Source organism: Indicator indicator, chromosome 9, assembly GCF_027791375.1.
Source record: "Indicator indicator isolate 239-I01 chromosome 9, UM_Iind_1.1, whole genome shotgun sequence".
NCBI lineage: Eukaryota > Metazoa > Chordata > Aves > Piciformes > Indicatoridae > Indicator > Indicator indicator.
This window is the reverse complement of record NC_072018.1, coordinates 11,855,939-11,873,583: the sequence shown is the minus strand read 5'-3', so window position 1 is coordinate 11,873,583 and position 17,645 is coordinate 11,855,939. Positions and strand designations below refer to the sequence as shown.

At 47.0% G+C, this 17,645-nt stretch overlaps 2 protein-coding genes across 2 annotated transcripts; one reads left to right on the top strand and one right to left on the bottom strand.

Moving 5' to 3' along the window:
- Positions 1–3,044: 3,044 nt before the first annotated feature.
- LOC128969006 (two pore channel protein 2-like) lies at positions 3,045–15,936 on the bottom strand. The gene is made up of 19 exons (XM_054383677.1): positions 15,916–15,936; positions 15,600–15,682; positions 14,511–14,625; positions 13,796–13,924; positions 13,443–13,559; positions 12,483–12,601; positions 12,206–12,307; positions 11,321–11,447; positions 10,598–10,799; positions 9,789–9,933; positions 8,098–8,283; positions 7,616–7,680; positions 7,258–7,345; positions 6,889–6,958; positions 6,128–6,347; positions 5,799–5,889; positions 4,896–5,009; positions 4,421–4,539; positions 3,045–3,297 (listed from the first exon to the last, which is right to left on the bottom strand). The coding sequence occupies exons 1-19, from the start codon at positions 15,934–15,936 to the stop codon at positions 3,152–3,154; spliced, it is 2,259 nt and encodes a 752-aa protein (XP_054239652.1). The 3' UTR covers positions 3,045–3,151.
- A 117-nt stretch (positions 15,937–16,053) lies between these two features.
- Positions 16,054–16,230, top strand: MTLN (mitoregulin). Its single transcript, XM_054383758.1, has one exon. It carries the CDS (start codon positions 16,054–16,056, stop codon positions 16,228–16,230), a length of 177 nt encoding a protein of 58 aa, XP_054239733.1.
- The last annotated feature ends 1,415 nt before the right edge of the window (positions 16,231–17,645 follow it).

Here is a 17,645-nt window from a genome sequence, read left to right as displayed (position 1 = left end):
CCGCTCCGTCTCCCCATTGGCAGCAGTCGGAATGGGAGCCCCGCCTGGAGCCGTCTCTGAGGCGCCACCTTCTCGGCATGACGTAGGGCCTGCGCCTGGGGCTGTTGCCGCCGGTCTGCTTCCTACAGCGAGCAAGCCAATCCGGTGGTCACGTAGTCGATTCGGTTCGAAAACACCTTTAACATCTAGTCCAAATGTTGTCCAACCGTTATCCAACTGTGCCAAGTCTGATGTGAAATCATGTCCCCCTGCACAACATCACCGTGTCTTTGGAACATCTCCAGAGACAGGAATTCACCCATGCCCTTGGGGAGCCTATTCCAGTGTTTGCTAACCCTTCCAAGTCATGAAGTTTCTTTTAGTACCCAGCCTAAACCTCCCTGCTACAACTTGAGGTCATTTACTCTCATCCTGTGACTTAGTACTAGGGAGAAAAGACCAACATCCAGCTCACTACAGCCTCCTTTCTGGAAGGTGTAGAGTTAGGTGGTCACTCTTAAGCCTGCTTTCCTCCAGGCTGAAGAACCCCAGTTCCCTCAGCTGCTCCTCAGAAGATTTGTGCTCTAGCCCCTTCACTGGCTTTGTTTCCCTTCTGTAGGCCCACTTCAGCACCTCAATGTCTTTCTTACAGTGAAGGCCCCAAAACTGAACCCAGGACTGAAAGCATGGCCTCACCAGTGTGCTGAGTTCAGGGGGACCATTACTTTCTTGGTCCTTCTGGCCACACTATTCCTGCTCCAGACCAGAATGCTGTTATCCTTCTTGGCCACATACTGATTCATGTTCAGCTGGCTGTTCATCAACATCCCCAGGTCTTTCTGGACAGCTTTCCAGCCACTCTGCCCCAAGCCTGCAGCATTACATAGGGTTGGTGTGACTCCAGTGCAGGACCTGGTACTTGGCCTTGTGGAATCTTATTCAACTGATCTCATCCCATCAGTTGAGACTATGCAGGTCCCTCTACAGAGCCTCCCTACCTTCAGGCAGCTCAACACTCCCTTCCAGCTTAGTGTCATCTGCAAATTTGCTGAAGGTACACTCAATCCCCTCCTCCACATCACTGATAAAGATATAAGAGAATTGGTCCCAGTACTGAGCCCTGGGAACACTGCTTGTGACTAGCCACCAACTGAATTTAACTCAATTCACTACCACTCTTTGAGCCCAGCCCTCCAGCCAGTTCTTAACCCAGCAAATCATCCACCCATCCAAGCCCTAAGAGTCAGTTTGTCCAGGAAGATGCTATAGGGAAACAATATCAAATGCTTTAATAAAGTCCAGGTAAACAACATCCACAGCTTTACTCTCATCCTGCATGATGACCCTCAAGACGGTATCATCTTGACCTTCCCTAACACCCAAGTCAGGCTCACAGTCCTGACCTTCCCTAACACCCAAGTCAGGCTCACAGGCTTCCAGATCCTCTTTCTGGAACTTCCTGTAAATGGGTGTCACATTTGCAAATCTCCAGTCAACTGAAGCCTTTCTGGTTAGCCAGGACTGTTGATAAATGCTAGAAAGTGGTGTGGTGAGCATTTTCATCAACTCTCAGTATGGGGACTTCATTCTGCTCAGCAACCTTATCTTCCAGCCCAGAGGGGTGAGTATGCAATGAAGAACTGGTCCTATTACTAAAGATCGAGGCAAAGAAGGTATTGCACACCTCAGCTTTTTCCCCATCTTGTGTTTCCCTGTGTATGTAATAAATAACAGAGATTCTCTTCAGTCTTCCTGTTGCTGCTAATTGATGTGCATGTATGGTTCTCTAACAGCTGAAGCCTGATTAATTTTTAGATGGGCTTTGGCCCTTCCAATTTTCTCCCTGCACAGCCTCACAACAACTTACTTTCTAGTGCTCCTGCTTAGTCTGCCCCTTCTTTCAAAGGCCATAAACTCTTTATTCACCGAGTTGCAGTCAACTGTTTCTATACACCCAGGCTGGTCTTCCCCCCTGGCTCTTCTTTCAGCACATAGGGAGAACCTGCTCCTGCATCCTTAAGACTTCTTTATTGATGAATGTCCAGCCTTCCTGGATATGAAATAAACTAATATAGACTAATAAATCAAGTTTTTTCAAAGCAAAACCTTGCACTGGGCAGCAGTATTCACTGCACCATGGTCTAGGTGAGCAAGACTCATCCTTTGCCTTCTTCAGATTACTTCCTCTTCATGCACAATTAAACATGGAAGCAATGAGGATCCCACAACACTCTGCTCCACCTTTATTACCTAGATTCACGAGGAACCATGTTCTAGGAGTGCCTGTTAAGGGCCCACCAGAGTGAGAACATCATACAGCACAACTAGCCCCCTCCCATCATTAACTCTGGGATTAGAGAGTCACAGATTGCAAAAGACCTCAAAGACCATCAAGTCCAACCATTAATCCAACATTGCTAGGTCACCACTAAACCATGTCCATCAATACCACAATGGCTCCAGGGACAGTGACTACCAACACTTCCCTGGGCAGCCTGTTCCAGGCCTTAACCACTCTCCCAGTGAAATTTCTCCTAATGTCCAAACTAAACCTCCCCTGGCACAACCAGAGTGCCTTTTCCTCTTCTTATTGCTTTTTCCTTGGAAGAACAGACCAACTGCCACCTTGCTGCAACCTCCTTTCAAGCAGCTGTAGAGAGCAAGGTCTCCCCTCAGCCTTCCTTTCTCCAGGTTAAACAAGCCCAGTTCCCTCAGCTGCTCCTCAGAGGACTTGTACTCTAGACTCTTTACCAGCTTCATTTCCCTTTGGATGTGCTCCAGCATCTCAACGTCATTTTTTCCAACTGCTAAATTTAATGTAAAGAGCTGTTTAATGCAGCTTACACAGTCCATGTACGCATATAGGAGTGCTGTAGTACAAGATTCCAGTTACAGGTAGGTATTTCATAGCATACTGAATACGACACTGTCACTCAACAGATACACCAACTGTCCCTCTGCTCTCCCATTGAGAGCGGTTTCCATTTCAACATTTATATGAGACTTTACATGAGATAAAGCTCCTTTACATGATGAAGCTGTGTCTGGCATCAGCTGCCCCTTCCACGGTGTGACCTGGTCCTGACATGCATGTGCCAGGCAGGGACACACGCTTGAGACCCACACAGCTGAGAATTAGCTCCTCCTCGTCGCCTGCTGTGGATTGTCCCTCTTATGCAGCACTCTCCGAAGTCAGATTACTGGGCAGGGCAGTGGCAGGAGACAAGTTCAGGATCTCTTCAAATGAAGGGCCTTCATCCTCAAGGGGTATCTCTGCCTCAAACATACGCTGGAGCAGAGCATCAACTGTCCTGTACCCTGCAGGTGGCAAAGCCCCAAAAGTTAGTTTAGCATCCTGCACTGTTTCTCAGCAGAAGTCATGTTGTTGCTACCTTAAGGGAGATTCCCATGTTTCACACTAAAAAAGAAAGAATACAAATGCCTCAAATCATAGAATCAAGAAGGTTGGAAGAGACCTCAAAGATCGAGTCCAACCTGTCACCCTAAACCTCATGACTATCTAAACCATGGCACCAAGTGACACGTTCAATCCCCTCTTGAACACCTCCAGGGATGGTGACTCCACCACCTCCCTGGGCAGCCCATTCCAATGGCCAACCACTCTCTCTGTGAAGAACTCTCTCCTCACCTCCAGCCTAAACCTCCCCTGGCACAGTTCGAGACTGTATCCTCTTGTTCTGGTGCTGGTTGCCTGGCTACAACCAGCCTGGCCCCTCCTGGCTACAACCTCCCTTCAGGTAGTTGTAGACAGCAATGAGGGCTCCCCTGAGCCTCCTCTTCTCCAGGCTAAACAGTCCCAGCTCCCTCAGCCTCTCCTCATAGGGCTTGTGCTCAAGGCCTCTCACCAGCCTCGTTGCTCTTCTCTGGACATGCTCCAGCAATTCAACATCTTTCCTAAACTGAGGGGCCCAGAATGTTCCATATATTTTTAAGTACTAAGGATAAGAATTATTTTAAGATTTAAACATTTCTGTTCCTGGATTTGTGATCACCATCAACTGCCATGCCAAAAATGCAAGGTTGGGGAACTGCTAAGGCATAGCAAGGCCAGAAGAAGAAAAAGTAATTAAGCTACAGGAAAGAGTATATAGTCACCTTGTGATCGAATCCAGGAGAAACACAAAGTGCACATAGGAAAGAAAAAAAGAAAAGGGGCTTCTTGGCCACAGCACGATTTCAGCCACCATAGCAGTGTCTTCATAGGCTGGCTAGTGAAGAAAGGCCAAGGTAGAAGAGGGGAAGAGAAACAGCAGACATTAGTGTCCACAGATCGCTCAAAATCTCTACCTGGGTTTTAGTTGCTTCTATAGTTCAAAGGAAGCAGAAGTGCTTGGAAGCTTCCTCACAGACAGCTACACACAGGGACAGTTCAGAGCCCCAGTCTCTTAAAGCAGTGGGTATGCTCTAAGGCTGCACTTACGTTTGGAGGCAATTTTAAACACCAGCCCTTTAGACTGTGGCTTTGATCCACCTTCTCCCTCTAGATCATGGTCAGCACTCTCCATGTTCTCAAGGAGCTGTTCATCCTGGAGCTCATCCCTACACAAGAAGGACCAGAAAGTTACCCTGGGGGAGGGGGCTCATTCTGCCTCAGGGACCCACATGGACCAGGCAGCAATGGATTCTCTCAGGCAGGGCCCATACCAGTTAGAGTGTTTTATTTCCAGCATCTCGCTTGTCCTCTAGACTGAAAGAGTTCACTAAGGCCAACGTGAAGAGCCTTCTGCTAACATCTAGACCAAGCCTACATGGTCACGACAGATTAGCAAGATCTTTGTGACAAGGAAGAGGAGTCTCAGCTCACACCTCAGGGCAGAGGTGGCATTTTCCTCCAGTCCTGCTTGTCAGCTCTGCCAAGATAGCCCACCAAAAGGGTTGTAGTGGATGTGGCTTACTCTTGAACTCCCATTCCCAGCTCCTGGATTTTCTGTTCAATGGCTGTTTCTACTTCACTCTTCTCCAAGGAATACTCAACAAAGAAAGCCTCCAAGATGAACGACACAAAGATACTGAAAGAAATTATAAGAATAACATAGCAGCATTTCCTTACTGGCACTTTCTTGCTTTTGGGCTTCAATTACTGTCAACGTTCCTAGGCTGTGGACATAACACATAGGCTCAACCCACCACATTGGCTCATTTCCCAGTGCTCCATCCCCTCCTCTGCTGGGGATGGGGAATTGAGTCAGAGCAGCACACAGTGGCCATAAGAACGGATGTAGCAGATTCCCTATTGCACAGAATCATGGAATCTTTTTGGTTGGAAAAGACCTCCAAGGTCACCAAATCCAACCATTAACCTACCATTCCTAGGTCACCACTAAACCATGTCCCTCAGTACCATATCTACACAGCTTTTTAACCCCTCCCAGGACAGGGTCTTCACCACTTCTCTCAGCAGCTGATTCTAAGACTCGATAACTCTTTCAGGGAAGAAATGTCCCCTAATATCCAACCTAAACCTCCCCTGACACAGCTTGAGGCTGTTTGGTCTTGTCCCATCACTTGTTCCTTGGGAAATCAATCCCCACCTCACTCCAACATCTTTTCAGGGAGTTATAGAGAGCAAGAAGGTCTCCCCTCAGCCTCTTTTCTCCAGGCTGAACAATCCCAGTTCCCTTGGCTGCTCCTCATAAGGCTTGTGCTCTTGACCATCTTCCAGCTTATTTGCCCTTTGGACACACTCCATGTCCTGCCTAAGAATCACACCATGTGTGACCCCAGAATCATCAGAGCTCCCTAGCAGGGAGCAGAGGCCCTCTTCCCTCCAGAGCAGAAGAGAGTGATCCAAAACTTACTTGACAATAATTATCACCATCACAATGTGGAAGGCAATGAAGTACAGCTTTGCAGGCTGAGCTGTCACGTTGGCAAATCCATTGGCAAATAGTATAAAAGGAGTTAAGGGCAAGAATGCTAAAGGAGAAGAATATCTTCCTGTGGATTTCTCAGGGAGGAACCAAACAAGACCATCCAGCAATGACCTTCTAAACAAATCCCTCAGCAGGGACCATTTCTCTGTTACCTGGCACTATGTGTGTGGGCATTGGGCAAAACAAGGGGAAGAGAGGAATTGGGGGAGAGCATGGATCAAGCTCTAAGTTGGATCTTCTATTACAAAGGATATCATGCCACTGGTTAACTACAGTGAGCTCCATCAGGACAATGAAGGATGACACGAAGTTGTTGAAATTGTTCTTGCAGTATTTCCCACGGGCAAACAGAGAATCCTTGAGAGATGGGTTTCCGCATTCCAGGGCATGAGGAGCATTTGAGTTTGCAGGGAAGAACTGGATCTTCCCACGGAATAACTCCATGCCAATTATAGCAAATACAAAATACACAACCTGGGAAGAGAAACCCCATTGTCTCCTCCTTCAATAAGCAACAAGACCACAGAGTTTCAGCAGGTTTTTGTTGCAGACAAGACAAGATGCTGAGAAACAGCACAGAGTCCAAGAGACCCAAGCCACTCAAGAGCAATTACTGGGAAGGAACAATAAGCTGAGTACAACTCATGGAAATGAAGTGTTTTCAGATCACAACAGAAGCTATTTTTAGGAAATTACTTGAGAAACTGGTTTCTCATTCAGCTTCTTGCCTAAACCATAGTTTGATTTCTTACAATGTGAAGCCCAGACTGAACTTCCCTAGCCTCACTCCCCCAAAGAGCTGAGAGGCATATCCTGACCTGTCAACCAGCAAGAACCCAGTCTCTTTGCACACACTTACATGTGCAGTGATCAAGAATCAAATGAACACTTAAGAGTTTCAAAAGTCTGCTATGCAGATATCTGCATTTATCCTCTTGGAAACAGTGAGTGAGAGACTTAAGATACATTGCTGTAAAGCTGGAGTGCTTTGAGCTAAGAAATAAGGATTTCTTACCAGAGTCAGCCCACCAAATGTCAGCATTGTTGGTACGATATTTATCAGTGTGTTCATGATGACTCGGAACCTACAGCAAACGATTCACGATAAAACCTGCTGTGGAGAGGCTCTTTTAAAGCCCATACTTATCATGACATCCCATCCAGCATATGCTCCCCACATGCTCTTAGAATTTATAAATAAGTCTCCATAAAGGCTGCAGCAACTGGACTCATCCCAGACACATTAAGACAAGACCTTGCAATGCTTTGAGTGGCCAAGGTTAGTCCAAAGCAGTCATGTAGAACAATTCAAGGCACTGTCTCAGCCAGCCTCTGACATAGACTGCCCCAATAAAAGATACCTCTATCCCATTCTGCTCATTACCTTTGAACGCTGTCAACAATCCTTATCAGCCTGAGGACCCTTAAAATGAAAACAATGTCCAGGATCTGTTGGCTGTTGTACTTCGTGGCTGAGAAAGGAAAAAAGGTTTTTGTTATGAAAAATAAATAGGGAAGCATAGGAGATAAAGCATGGTCTTAGTGTTTATCACATTTAAATCCTTGTTAAACACTATTTATAACAGGTAGCTATTAAAAAGACAGACTGGTTTAGTTCTTAGAAGCCCTGTAGGGAATTCATTGTCTTGTCAAAAGACCTCCCGAGCCCAAGGTGATGGGAAAGGACAACTCAAGACCACCAAGTTTCCCAGATGCATGCAGACTGATCAAGATGCACTTACTCGATTTCAAGGTGGTATTGAGTATCGTTGCAGTCAAGGCAGCAACGATGATGAGGGTATCAAACCTAGCAGAGAAGGCAGTGCTGTTAAGATTTGTGAGTGACAGAATGGGGTGTTTAAGCTGCCACATGGCATATAAAAAGTGACCCCTCTTCTGCACATCTGCTAGGCAGCCACGTATCATCTCAAAGTATTTGCAGGATGGGGAAGATTTCACAAAACACCATCCTCTGCCCAGACACTGTCTTCACATGCGGCAAAGTTACTTTTGACAGACTGAGGCAGAGAGCAGTAATGTCTGTCAGAGCCAAATCAGGCCAGGAAATAGCACCACATCCCCCAGCATGTACAATCATTCTAACTAAAATTGTAATGTGATGTAATTATACCCTAGCACAGAGACTTGCAGCTCTTGAAGAGCTGAACACAAACATCTCATTCCATTTCCCACCACCTTTAACACAAACTTTCATGCCACTCACCAGTTCCAGAATTGATTTTTGCCAAAGAACGCTCTCGGTTCATAAGTGTATACTTTCAGGAGTATCTCAATTATATACAAAGCAAGGAAGACCCACTCTGCATAAGAGATATAAGGAGTTTCCTCATCCAGAGCAATGAAGATAGCATTTATTAGAATGATCACATCATAGGTCCAAACAAATCCCCTGCAAGAAGAGAAAGATAAATCAGTTTGCCACTCACAAGAACGGAAAAGCTACACAGTTATTTGCCTCTCAAATGTTGCCATTTAGGAAACTACCTTTACCCATCAGCTCTCCTCAGCCTGAGAGTTTAGGAAAGTTTAATGCAGAGTTCAGCTTTGCCCTCTAAGTCTAACACAAAGCAGAGCACAAGCCTTCAAGATACAATGTTAAATAAACTCAAGAGACTGACTGCAACTGAATTTTCAATAATTCAAGCAGGAAGCCTGGACAAATCAAACAGAAGAATTGGGAGAGGTGTTTGGTATACCACATGGGTGTGCTGCAGTTAGAGGGACCTGGACAAGGCAGGAAGTAGCCAGAATCCCACCATATTCAACGGGAAATGCAAAGTACTGCTCCTAAGGAGGAACGGCTTCAGGCCCAGCACAGGCATCTGTCAACCATCTGAAAAGTAGCACCGTAGATCTGGGATCTTGATTGACAAGTTGAACATGAGCCAGTAACGCACTCTAGAGGCAAAGAAAATGGACAGCATCCAGGGTTACATCAGGAAGAGTGCCGTGAAGAGGCTGAAGTAAGGGATTTTCCATCTACTCAGTACTGGTGGTGCCATGTTTGGAGTGCTGTGTTCACAGATGGGCTACCCAGTACAAGAGAGACAAACATAGTAGAATAAGTGTGGCAAAGGGTCACAAAAATGATGGGATAGTCTAATATACCTCTCCCAGAAAGAGCTGGGATTTTTCAGCCTGGAGAAAGAAGGGTCAAGAGGGTTCAAGATGTATAAATACCTGATGGGAAGGTGTAGAGAAGATGGAGCCAGACTCTTCTCAGTGGTATCCAGTGAAAGCATGAGAGGCAAGGGGCATAAATTAAATTTATTTTTGTTTAAAACTGAGGGTGGTCAAATGCTGAAACAGGTTGCAGAGAGGTTGCGGAGTCATACTTGGAGATACTCAAACCCCAGCTAGACATTGCCCTGAGTAGCCTACTCTAGCTGACTTTGCTTTGAGCACGGGGTTACACTAGATCATCTCTAGATGTTCCTTCCCAATTCAGAACTTCAGTAATTTTGCAGTTCTGGGAAGCCTCAGCTGTGAAACAGAGCACTAGCAGATCACAAAACCAGCTTGGTAAGAGGTGATGAAACAACACAATGCAGCTTTGCAGCAGAGACTGCTGAGGTAAGATCACCTTCAAGTGAAGCACTTAGTCTGATCCTTCAAGACAGGCCATAAAGCACTTGCTTTCAGTGAAAACTATTTACATTCGACACCTATAGGAGATCTGAACAAGTGGGACTGGAAGAGGTAGGGACTCACTAGTCTAGTTTCTCCGCACTGAAGGTAGGCTACGAGTGGAGCTGTCCACAGAATGTTTATAAAACACAATCCCCAATGTTTTCACTTTCCAGCATGACACCCAGAGGAGCATTTGCTTGCAACGCCTCTACTCCACAGCTCTTTGAACACTAAGAGCTGCTTGCTCCACCAGCAGAGCCTCACCTGTGCCTAACCATGCTGCGCAGGAACTGACTCACTGCCGACTTGTACACATGAGGCATCCACTGGCCCAGAGGATGGCTGCGGATTTTCAGTGTAATCACCTGGATGTTGAGGAGATCTGCCAGTTGTAAAAATGACTTCTTGTCTGCAGCAGGAGAGAGCACCGTACATCAGTCTGCTATCATTAGAAGACAGTTTCTGGCAAATGCCAATCTAAATGCACACAAGCTGCAGCAGTCTGGACTCCATCTCTGTTCACAGCAGCAGGCAACATGCACACTCAAAATGTTGTCCACCACAAAACAGTCTCAACTCAGTACTCAAGCAACTCCTCTGCCCCATTCCTGGGGGACTGGCTCAAGCCATAGGCCAACAACCAAAACAAACCTTTAATGATCAGAAGGATCTAGTATAAGAAGACTGACCCATCTCTCCTGGCATCCTGTCTCAAGCAGAAACAGCGAGACTCCAGAGGACTGTGTGGGAAGCCACATCGCTTGGAGAAATGTGATAACAAGGGAGGCTTTCCTTGTCCTGTGCCAAGAACAGGAGGTCATATTCTCCATGGAAGGCTCAGCCTGATATCAAATGGCCATGAACAGCTGCCCAGAGCATACATGACACAGGCTACAGTGTGGGCAGAAAGAATATGTTCTCAGAATTTTATGAACCCAGAGGAAAGCAGGAAGAGGGGCCTGGAGTCTCTCTGGGTCCATTATAGACCACAAGCCTCAATGCAAAAACCCTCAAAGCTCCTGACCTTGGACTCCTCTCCAGTTGCTTCAGCACAGCAGGGACCCACTGCTCACCTATGAAATTCTTCTCCTCATCATCTGAGATGCGCAGCAGCAGCTCTCGGTGAGAACTGCTGATATCGGGAGCCACCAGCTTGACAAGCTGCTTCCACCGGGCTTCTCTAACCACAAACTGTGCTCCTTCCTCTTCCTTCAGGAGGTTGAAGGCCTCCATCATCTTGCGGCGCTTCATGTAAGCAAGCTTACGGATCTCGTTCTGGAGAGCAAGGAGGACAGAATAGTGTCTATACAGAAGACACTGACAGACAAAATATGGTGTCTAACAAGAAAGTGATGATAAAGACCACAGGGTCTGCATTTCCACAGGTCACAAACATGTCCATACATGCTTCCCATCCATAAGTGAATATTGCTAAGATTAAGGGTGGAGATTCTCTTTTACACAAATTTAAATGCAGGCTTAAGAACCTTATATCCTTGGGAGACCAGTTTCTGGGAAGACCTAGAAGTCTGCTTACCAAGAAAAAAAAACAGTCCCATGCACCCATGCATTTCCAGCTCTTCTGATCACAAGTACCAAACTGACCTACTCTGTCTGGGTAGAAGCAGCCAGAGTTCTGATTTACTTAAAGCAAAGGAAATATAAGAGAAGGTCTAAGAGCACACAGAGTGGTAGAAAAAGTGTACAGAAGTTTTCCAAAGGAAAGCCAGATATTTCCTTGCAGTTATATAGAACAGCAGCAGTCACTGATCATGATTCATCCCTCCAAATATTACCTTCAGGTGTTTTTTGTAGTTGTTGTATACAACAGCCAGGAAGAGAGACATGAAGATATATGTGTTGATGATGACAAAGGCAATAAAGAACAGGGCATACCATGAGCTGAAGTCAAATGCTGGCATCCTAGAGAAAGGGAAAGAGATTGCTACTTGCTGGGCAGATAAACATGGAAAAGAAAAGAAATCACAAGCAAAGTCTTCCAGATGTATTTCTCAGTACTGGATTGGCAGTCCAGGTAATATCCAAGCAAATAGAATATGCATGAGTTCAGTTATAGAACAGTTTTCTTCTACTAGTTTTCCTTCTAGTCTGTCAGGCTCCCATTGAAGAGATGCAGAAGAGAAAGCACAGAGATTAACCTTCCATCAGCACGGCTAAGTGCAGTCTTGAGTTTATGCATCAGTCATATGATGGCTATTTGTTTCACAGACTCTCACTGCATTCATATCTCCTCTTCTACTCACTCTGCAATTAGCATAATTTCTCAGTCTGAATGCCTACGGTCTCTTTAACATCCTAGCTCTGTTCAGTACATCTCCAGCACACAAACAGGTCTGCCATTCCTCCTCCTCCCAGCCCCACCTCTTTGATGGCACTTTCAGACTGAAAAATTGAAGACAGGAACCCAGTAAGAAAAAAAATGAAGATGAAAAGTCCTAAGTGTTTTTAATTCATCTTTTATAGAAGCCTTCCTAACTTCAGATTCTGGTTCAGAGCCATCTGCAGAACATGAAAGCCCTGCAGGCCGGAAAAATAAGAGTCCTGCTGCCACTCTGAAATACCTTGTTGTGCAAAACAGTATTGTTCTAACCAGAGATCCTGCCACTAGGAGCAGGGCACTAGCACTCACAACAGGAAGACTCCAAGCTCAGCATACATACATAATATCAGGGCTGTTCGCTGTTGTCACCAGCACATAGAGGTCAAACAAAATTTCTAGGTAGTTTCTGAAATATGGCAAGCCTTCTGCTGTCTGGAGATTCCTAGAAGGAAAAGGACAATCTGAAGTTAAGCACAGAGGTCACATGTACCACCACAGTACTGCACATATCAGCACTTTTGTGTTCATTAGTAATCATTTGGAGTTGCCAGATTCCCTCTTCCACCAAAGTACCACATACTTCCCCATCCAGCTTTGACCAAAAGAAGTATTCACACCTCTCACCAAACAGCTTCAAGGCCATGAGAGAGAACATGAGAAGGCTAAACATGAAGAGCAAGAAGACATAGGTGATCTCTGGCAGCGTGTTGCGGATGCTGCGGAAGGCTCTCCGAATCTGCCAGGGAGAAGGGAATAATTTTTAGAGTGAAGTGATACCTTTTTTTCCCCCCTCACCGTTCCATTTATATTGGATACCTACACAAGAACAGGCAGAGTGGGACAGGATTGTGTCACCCAAAAGGAGAGATTCTGACCCAGATGGGGCAGCTCTATTCTGCAAGAGTAGGCAGCCTTTCCCCCTCATTCCTCAGAGGAGATGCTAGAAGGAGATCCTATTAACGAACTCAGCTAGCCAAGGGACCGCAGGCCCTGTGGCAATGCTGAGATATTCTTGTGGCAGGAGACCAATCAGGAACAGAAGCTTATCACACCAGGCCACAAAACACATACTCTGATCCTGCTGCCTCCCCCAGTCCTCCACACTGCAGTAGTTTAGTCATTCACAAGTCAGGACCAGAATGGTCTGGGGCACCAGGGCAAAGATCTCCCCGTGACAGAGGAACCAGAGTCCAAACTGCCCATCTAGACTGTGAGTTCAGCTTCTGAGAACAGCATGACATTTGTGATTGTCTGCCTCAGAGATTTCCAGAAATAACCTGGTCTCTGACCCAAGGAGAAGCAGTTTTCTCATCTGTAGTACTGCTCATGTTCTCACCTTCTGAAGATAGCATCTAACTCTGCTTACAGAGGCAGCTCCTCTACACAGGTTAAACTAATCACAGACCTTACAAGAAACATTATTCCTTCTCCCTGCAACCTTCACTTTGTTAAGTCTGACCTTTCCTAAATCATCACCACACCACGTTTGGTGAGAAGCTCTAGTTTCAGTCTCAAGAGCCCCCAGGGTTCTGGACAAAAATAACCCATCCCACAGGTACAGGGAGAAGTTGCCTTACCTGGCGACTCTCTGCAAAATTGATCAAGAAGATGGGCCTCACAATTCTTGACCACCGAACGCTCTTCACGTTGTATATCCTCAGGACCCCATAAATGGCCAAGTCAGTTAGGGATAACTGTAGAAGAAAGGATAATTCCCAGAAGCAATGTTGGGAATGTGTCCAGATGATGTAGATAATAGGGTTAGCTGATAAAAGACAGATGCACACACAGGTTTGTGAGAACAGGCCCAACTGTTGGTTGATCTGGCCATGGCTCTTGCAGAGCCCTTGTACATCAGATATACATTACTAGGAAAGCAACAGGAGGAAAAGCCACCTCCACCTTCGAAGTGACCCTAGGCCCAACTCACTAGAATGGCAGCCATGATGCAGATGTTTTTGGTATCCTTCCAGAATATGCTGCGATGGGTGACTTTTGCAAAATGCGTCAGTCGGCCAAAGAACACCAGAAGGCACAATACCTCGACCAGAGAAGTGACCTGCAGAGAGAGAAGGGCAGAAGTCATGACAGCCAAGAACAGTGCTAGCCCTCTGCACAGATGAGAATGTTCAGGCACAGAAAAACTAGGCAGAGTCAGTAGCAAAGATTTTCCAGTGGGTTTTGCTGTTGTCTGTTTTACAGGCTCACAAATCTGGCACTAAGCAGCAGTTTCAGGTTTCCTTCTGTGAAATTCCCTGACACAGGCAGGTTAAATCCAGCAAATCTGTATTTACTCAGGACATTGCTTGTAAGCTGGTGTTAAACAAATAAAGGCTGAAGAGAAGACAGTACTACAGGCAACACACTGCTTCTGCTTTCAGCCACATAGAAGCCTGGAATTGTTCTCCAAGACACAACATGACTTCGTCTGCAGTCACATCAGCTATTCCTGATGGCCACAACAGCTCCATTAGTCCTTGTGGCCTTTTTTGTCCCCATTTCAGTAGATCAAAGATACCAACAGAAATACCAGCACAAATTATCTCCTAGTGCATTGGACAACTTCTTTCAAGAAAGAAATCCTCGGTTGCTCTACCAAGTAATGCAATGCTAATTGTACTGCTACTCCAACACCCAAAACTTACCAGGAAGGGGAGAGGATATACAGCAGGTTCTTCAAACACTGCAAGGGAGAGGTTGAGGAAGATGAAAAAGTAAGTGGCTGTTCGCATAGTCCAGTGGTTATAGAGACGATAAAGCCTGTAGAAAGAAGGCAGTGGCACCATACATAATGGTTTCAAAAACACCTTGGAAGAACACACATTATCCCTATCACGGAAGAAAAAGGGTAACAGCGGTGTAACTTTTGACAGCCAGGGATTTAGCAATTTGTTTCCTGGCCCTTCTTCATGGCCACACAGCTGACTGAGAAAAAAAGCCCAGGAAAGTGGAACGTAGTTGTTTTTCAGTTCAGTTTGAGACTGCAACATACAGATCTGGTAAAGCTGCTTCCTTTCCGCAATAACCCTGAGTGCAGACTCCTGCTAAGTTCAGATATCCACATGACACACAAACTGAGTCTGGTATGTTATTTAATACTCTTTCTTTGCAGATTAAAAAGCAAAAAGATAAATCACCAGGAAATAGGTAGGAAACTGCACATTAAACTGTTTTAGAGCTTAAGCATTATCCAGTTCTAAGCCTCCCACAGGATGTTTCACATGATGGAAAGTAGACACAGCTACTTTAGGTAGATGCAGAGCAAATCTACAAAGCATATCGTTCTTTTCTGAAACACAACTGGTCAAAGCTTGGTGGGTGGTGGGCTGGTGTCACCCACTGCCAAATCAATCAGAAACAGGTGTGACCACCTGACACAGAGCTGTTCTCCCAACCACACAGCTCCCTACCCTTCTAGTTAAACCCAGTACAGCCACACTCTAGAACTTCCTTTTGTACATGTGAGGGCTACACCAAGCTTCCCATACTTCCTTCCCCCAAAGGACTGGAGCTTCAGCCTTAACGGATTTTAACTATTTTTGCTCCCACAAAAGACAAGATCTTATCTCCTTTCCCATCCTAGACACACAGATGCACAGAGCTCCAACTTCAATCCAGCTCTTTGCATTCAACCCACCCTTCCCAGCACCCATCTGGAGAACTCGAGCGGCTCAGCCCTTAAGACACAATACTCCCCAAACGTGTTGTGCTTGAGGGGAGACAGACTTCCTTACCTGACAGCCTCCGGGGAGGTCTTGAAAGGAATATTTCTGTTGTACTGCGCATCAGAGACAAACGCTGCTGCAAGGAGGAGATCCTGCGGGAAGGGAGGCACACAGAGAGCTGGTCGGTGGCTGCTAGGACCTGAAAAAACCCACTTCGGACAAATGCTCAAAGGAGATCCCTTTCACCCCAGGGCGCACTACAGATGCAAGAAGCGGTACAAGGGATGCCGCAGCTTGCTACACCCACATCTCTCTTCTGCTAGCGGGAACCCAGCACCCTCTTGGGGGAAACCTCCTCGCTCCCGGGCAGGACTCCGTCCGCTACCTCAGAGACCACCTCCGCCATGGCGCGAGCAGACGTTTCGCCTCCCCGGTCCCGCCGTCTTTAACAGGGCCCGCCCCCGCCCCGGCGGAAGGGGTGGGCAGGCAGCCCCGAGCCCTGCCACTAGAACTGCGGGCGGTGATGGGTGCAGAGGTGCTGCGGTCGCGACCCGTACGCTGGGCGCTGCTCGCTGCCTTTGCGGCCGGGGTGCTGGTGGGCTGGCAGGCAAACAGTGCCCGCCGCCGGTTTCTCCGCTGGCGCCAGCGCTGGCTCCAGCGCCGGCTCGCCGCCACCAAAGAGAAGCTGGAGGCGGCCTGAGCCCGGGAGAACCCGTTGGTGTGACCCTGCTTTCGAGAGCCTGCTTCCTTGCCCTCCAAGTGGGTTTGGGGAGGTCAACACGACTCTCTGGTTGTCTTCTCCAGCAGCTTGGCGTCGGCAGACGCTGCGGGAGCAGGTGCAGATTTCATCCCGCGCCGCCGTTGGAGCCATGTTTGAAAAGGACTGGTGAAAACGGTGTGGGAACGCTGCTGGAAAAGGACAGCACTTACTGAATCCCAGAGCCTTTAGAAAACAAGATCCTGAACCGTGCCGGTCTGACCTAACAGAACCTGAGGATGTAGGAACGATGACAACAGATGGATTTCTGTATTTCAGTGTGTTTGTCCTGAGTCTGCTACACCTGAACACTGCTGTACTCTGGACAAGAAATGCTGCTTCTACATTAAACTAGCAGAAATCATGCTGTGCTGTTCCTAGATGTATTTATTTCTCCGACGACTGAAAACACGCCTTAGGGGCACTTACAATGAGGGACAAAAATCTCATTATGTAGTGAAAAGAACCCCGTGGGGACAATTAAGTGGTGAAATGGCTGTGTATGTTGGTAGCATGAATGAGCAAATTAAATGAGCGCTTGTGGCTGTGAATTTCTTGTGTTTTGGACATGGAATTGTGGAACTGTAATGCTTTCCTTCTTCCCCTCCTGCTGCTAGCAATTTCCAGGGAGTATTTCCTGGGGTCTGAGAGAAGGGGTTGACTACTGCTTTGCACTGGAGAATTTCCTGCAGTAGAAACAAGGTTTCAGACCCCCTGGAAGTTCCTTCGATACAAACACCAGGACGTGCAGTATCGAGTGTGTGTTCAGCAGAACTGCTGTTAACCAGAACATGTGGTTCAAACCACATCCTCTCGGACCAAGCTGTACTCATTTTACGAGCGAAATGCTGATACCTTTTCACAGTGTGTCCTTTGGCGTTTTTAACATCAAGGCTGGCAGATTGTTGTAAATAGGGGTTCTGTATACCATGGCCTAGTCTGCATTTGTGGAGGTGAGGGAGCGATTCACTGCTGGGTTAACAGTTGGACTTTATGGTCACAAACATCTCTCCCAAATAAAGCGATTCTGTGATTGCTAGTAAGCGTGAAGTGTGCACGCTTCAGGTATGTGCACATGTATGAATACGTTTTCCAGCACAATCCAGCAGCTAACGTGCCGCAGCCTTACTGGTTGCCCTGGGGAGGGCAAACCCGGGTTTTACTGGCAGAGTGGCTGTAGGCCAGCTATATCAGTCCCCAGGCCAGGCCGTCTGTGGTGGCGCAAGGCTGAGTGAGGCCCTTCGCTCTCCAAGTGGGATCCAGCGAGTGCCCCTCGCTGCAGACCAGCCCCGAGGGCGGCTCGGCGACGCCGGGGGAAGGGGAGGTGGCGCAGTCAGCCCCCGGTTCCCTTTCCTTCA

What these genes read in the sequence shown, in the direction of transcription:
- LOC128969006 (XM_054383677.1), bottom strand. Translation starts at nt 15,936, where the DNA reads ATGGCGGAGGTGGTCTCTGAG. An exon ending in AAAAATCAATTCTGGAACTG is followed by an intron (nt 7,681 to 8,097) that starts GTGAGTGGCATG and finishes CTTCTCTGCTAG; the next exon opens with GTTTGATACCCTCATCATCG. An exon ending in GTTTAAAATTGCCTCCAAAC is followed by an intron (nt 3,298 to 4,420) that starts GTAAGTGCAGCC and finishes TGCCACCTGCAG; the next exon opens with GGTACAGGACAGTTGATGCT.
- MTLN (XM_054383758.1), top strand. Translation starts at nt 16,054, where the DNA reads ATGGGTGCAGAGGTGCTGCGGTCGCGACCCGTACGCTGGGCGCTGCTC.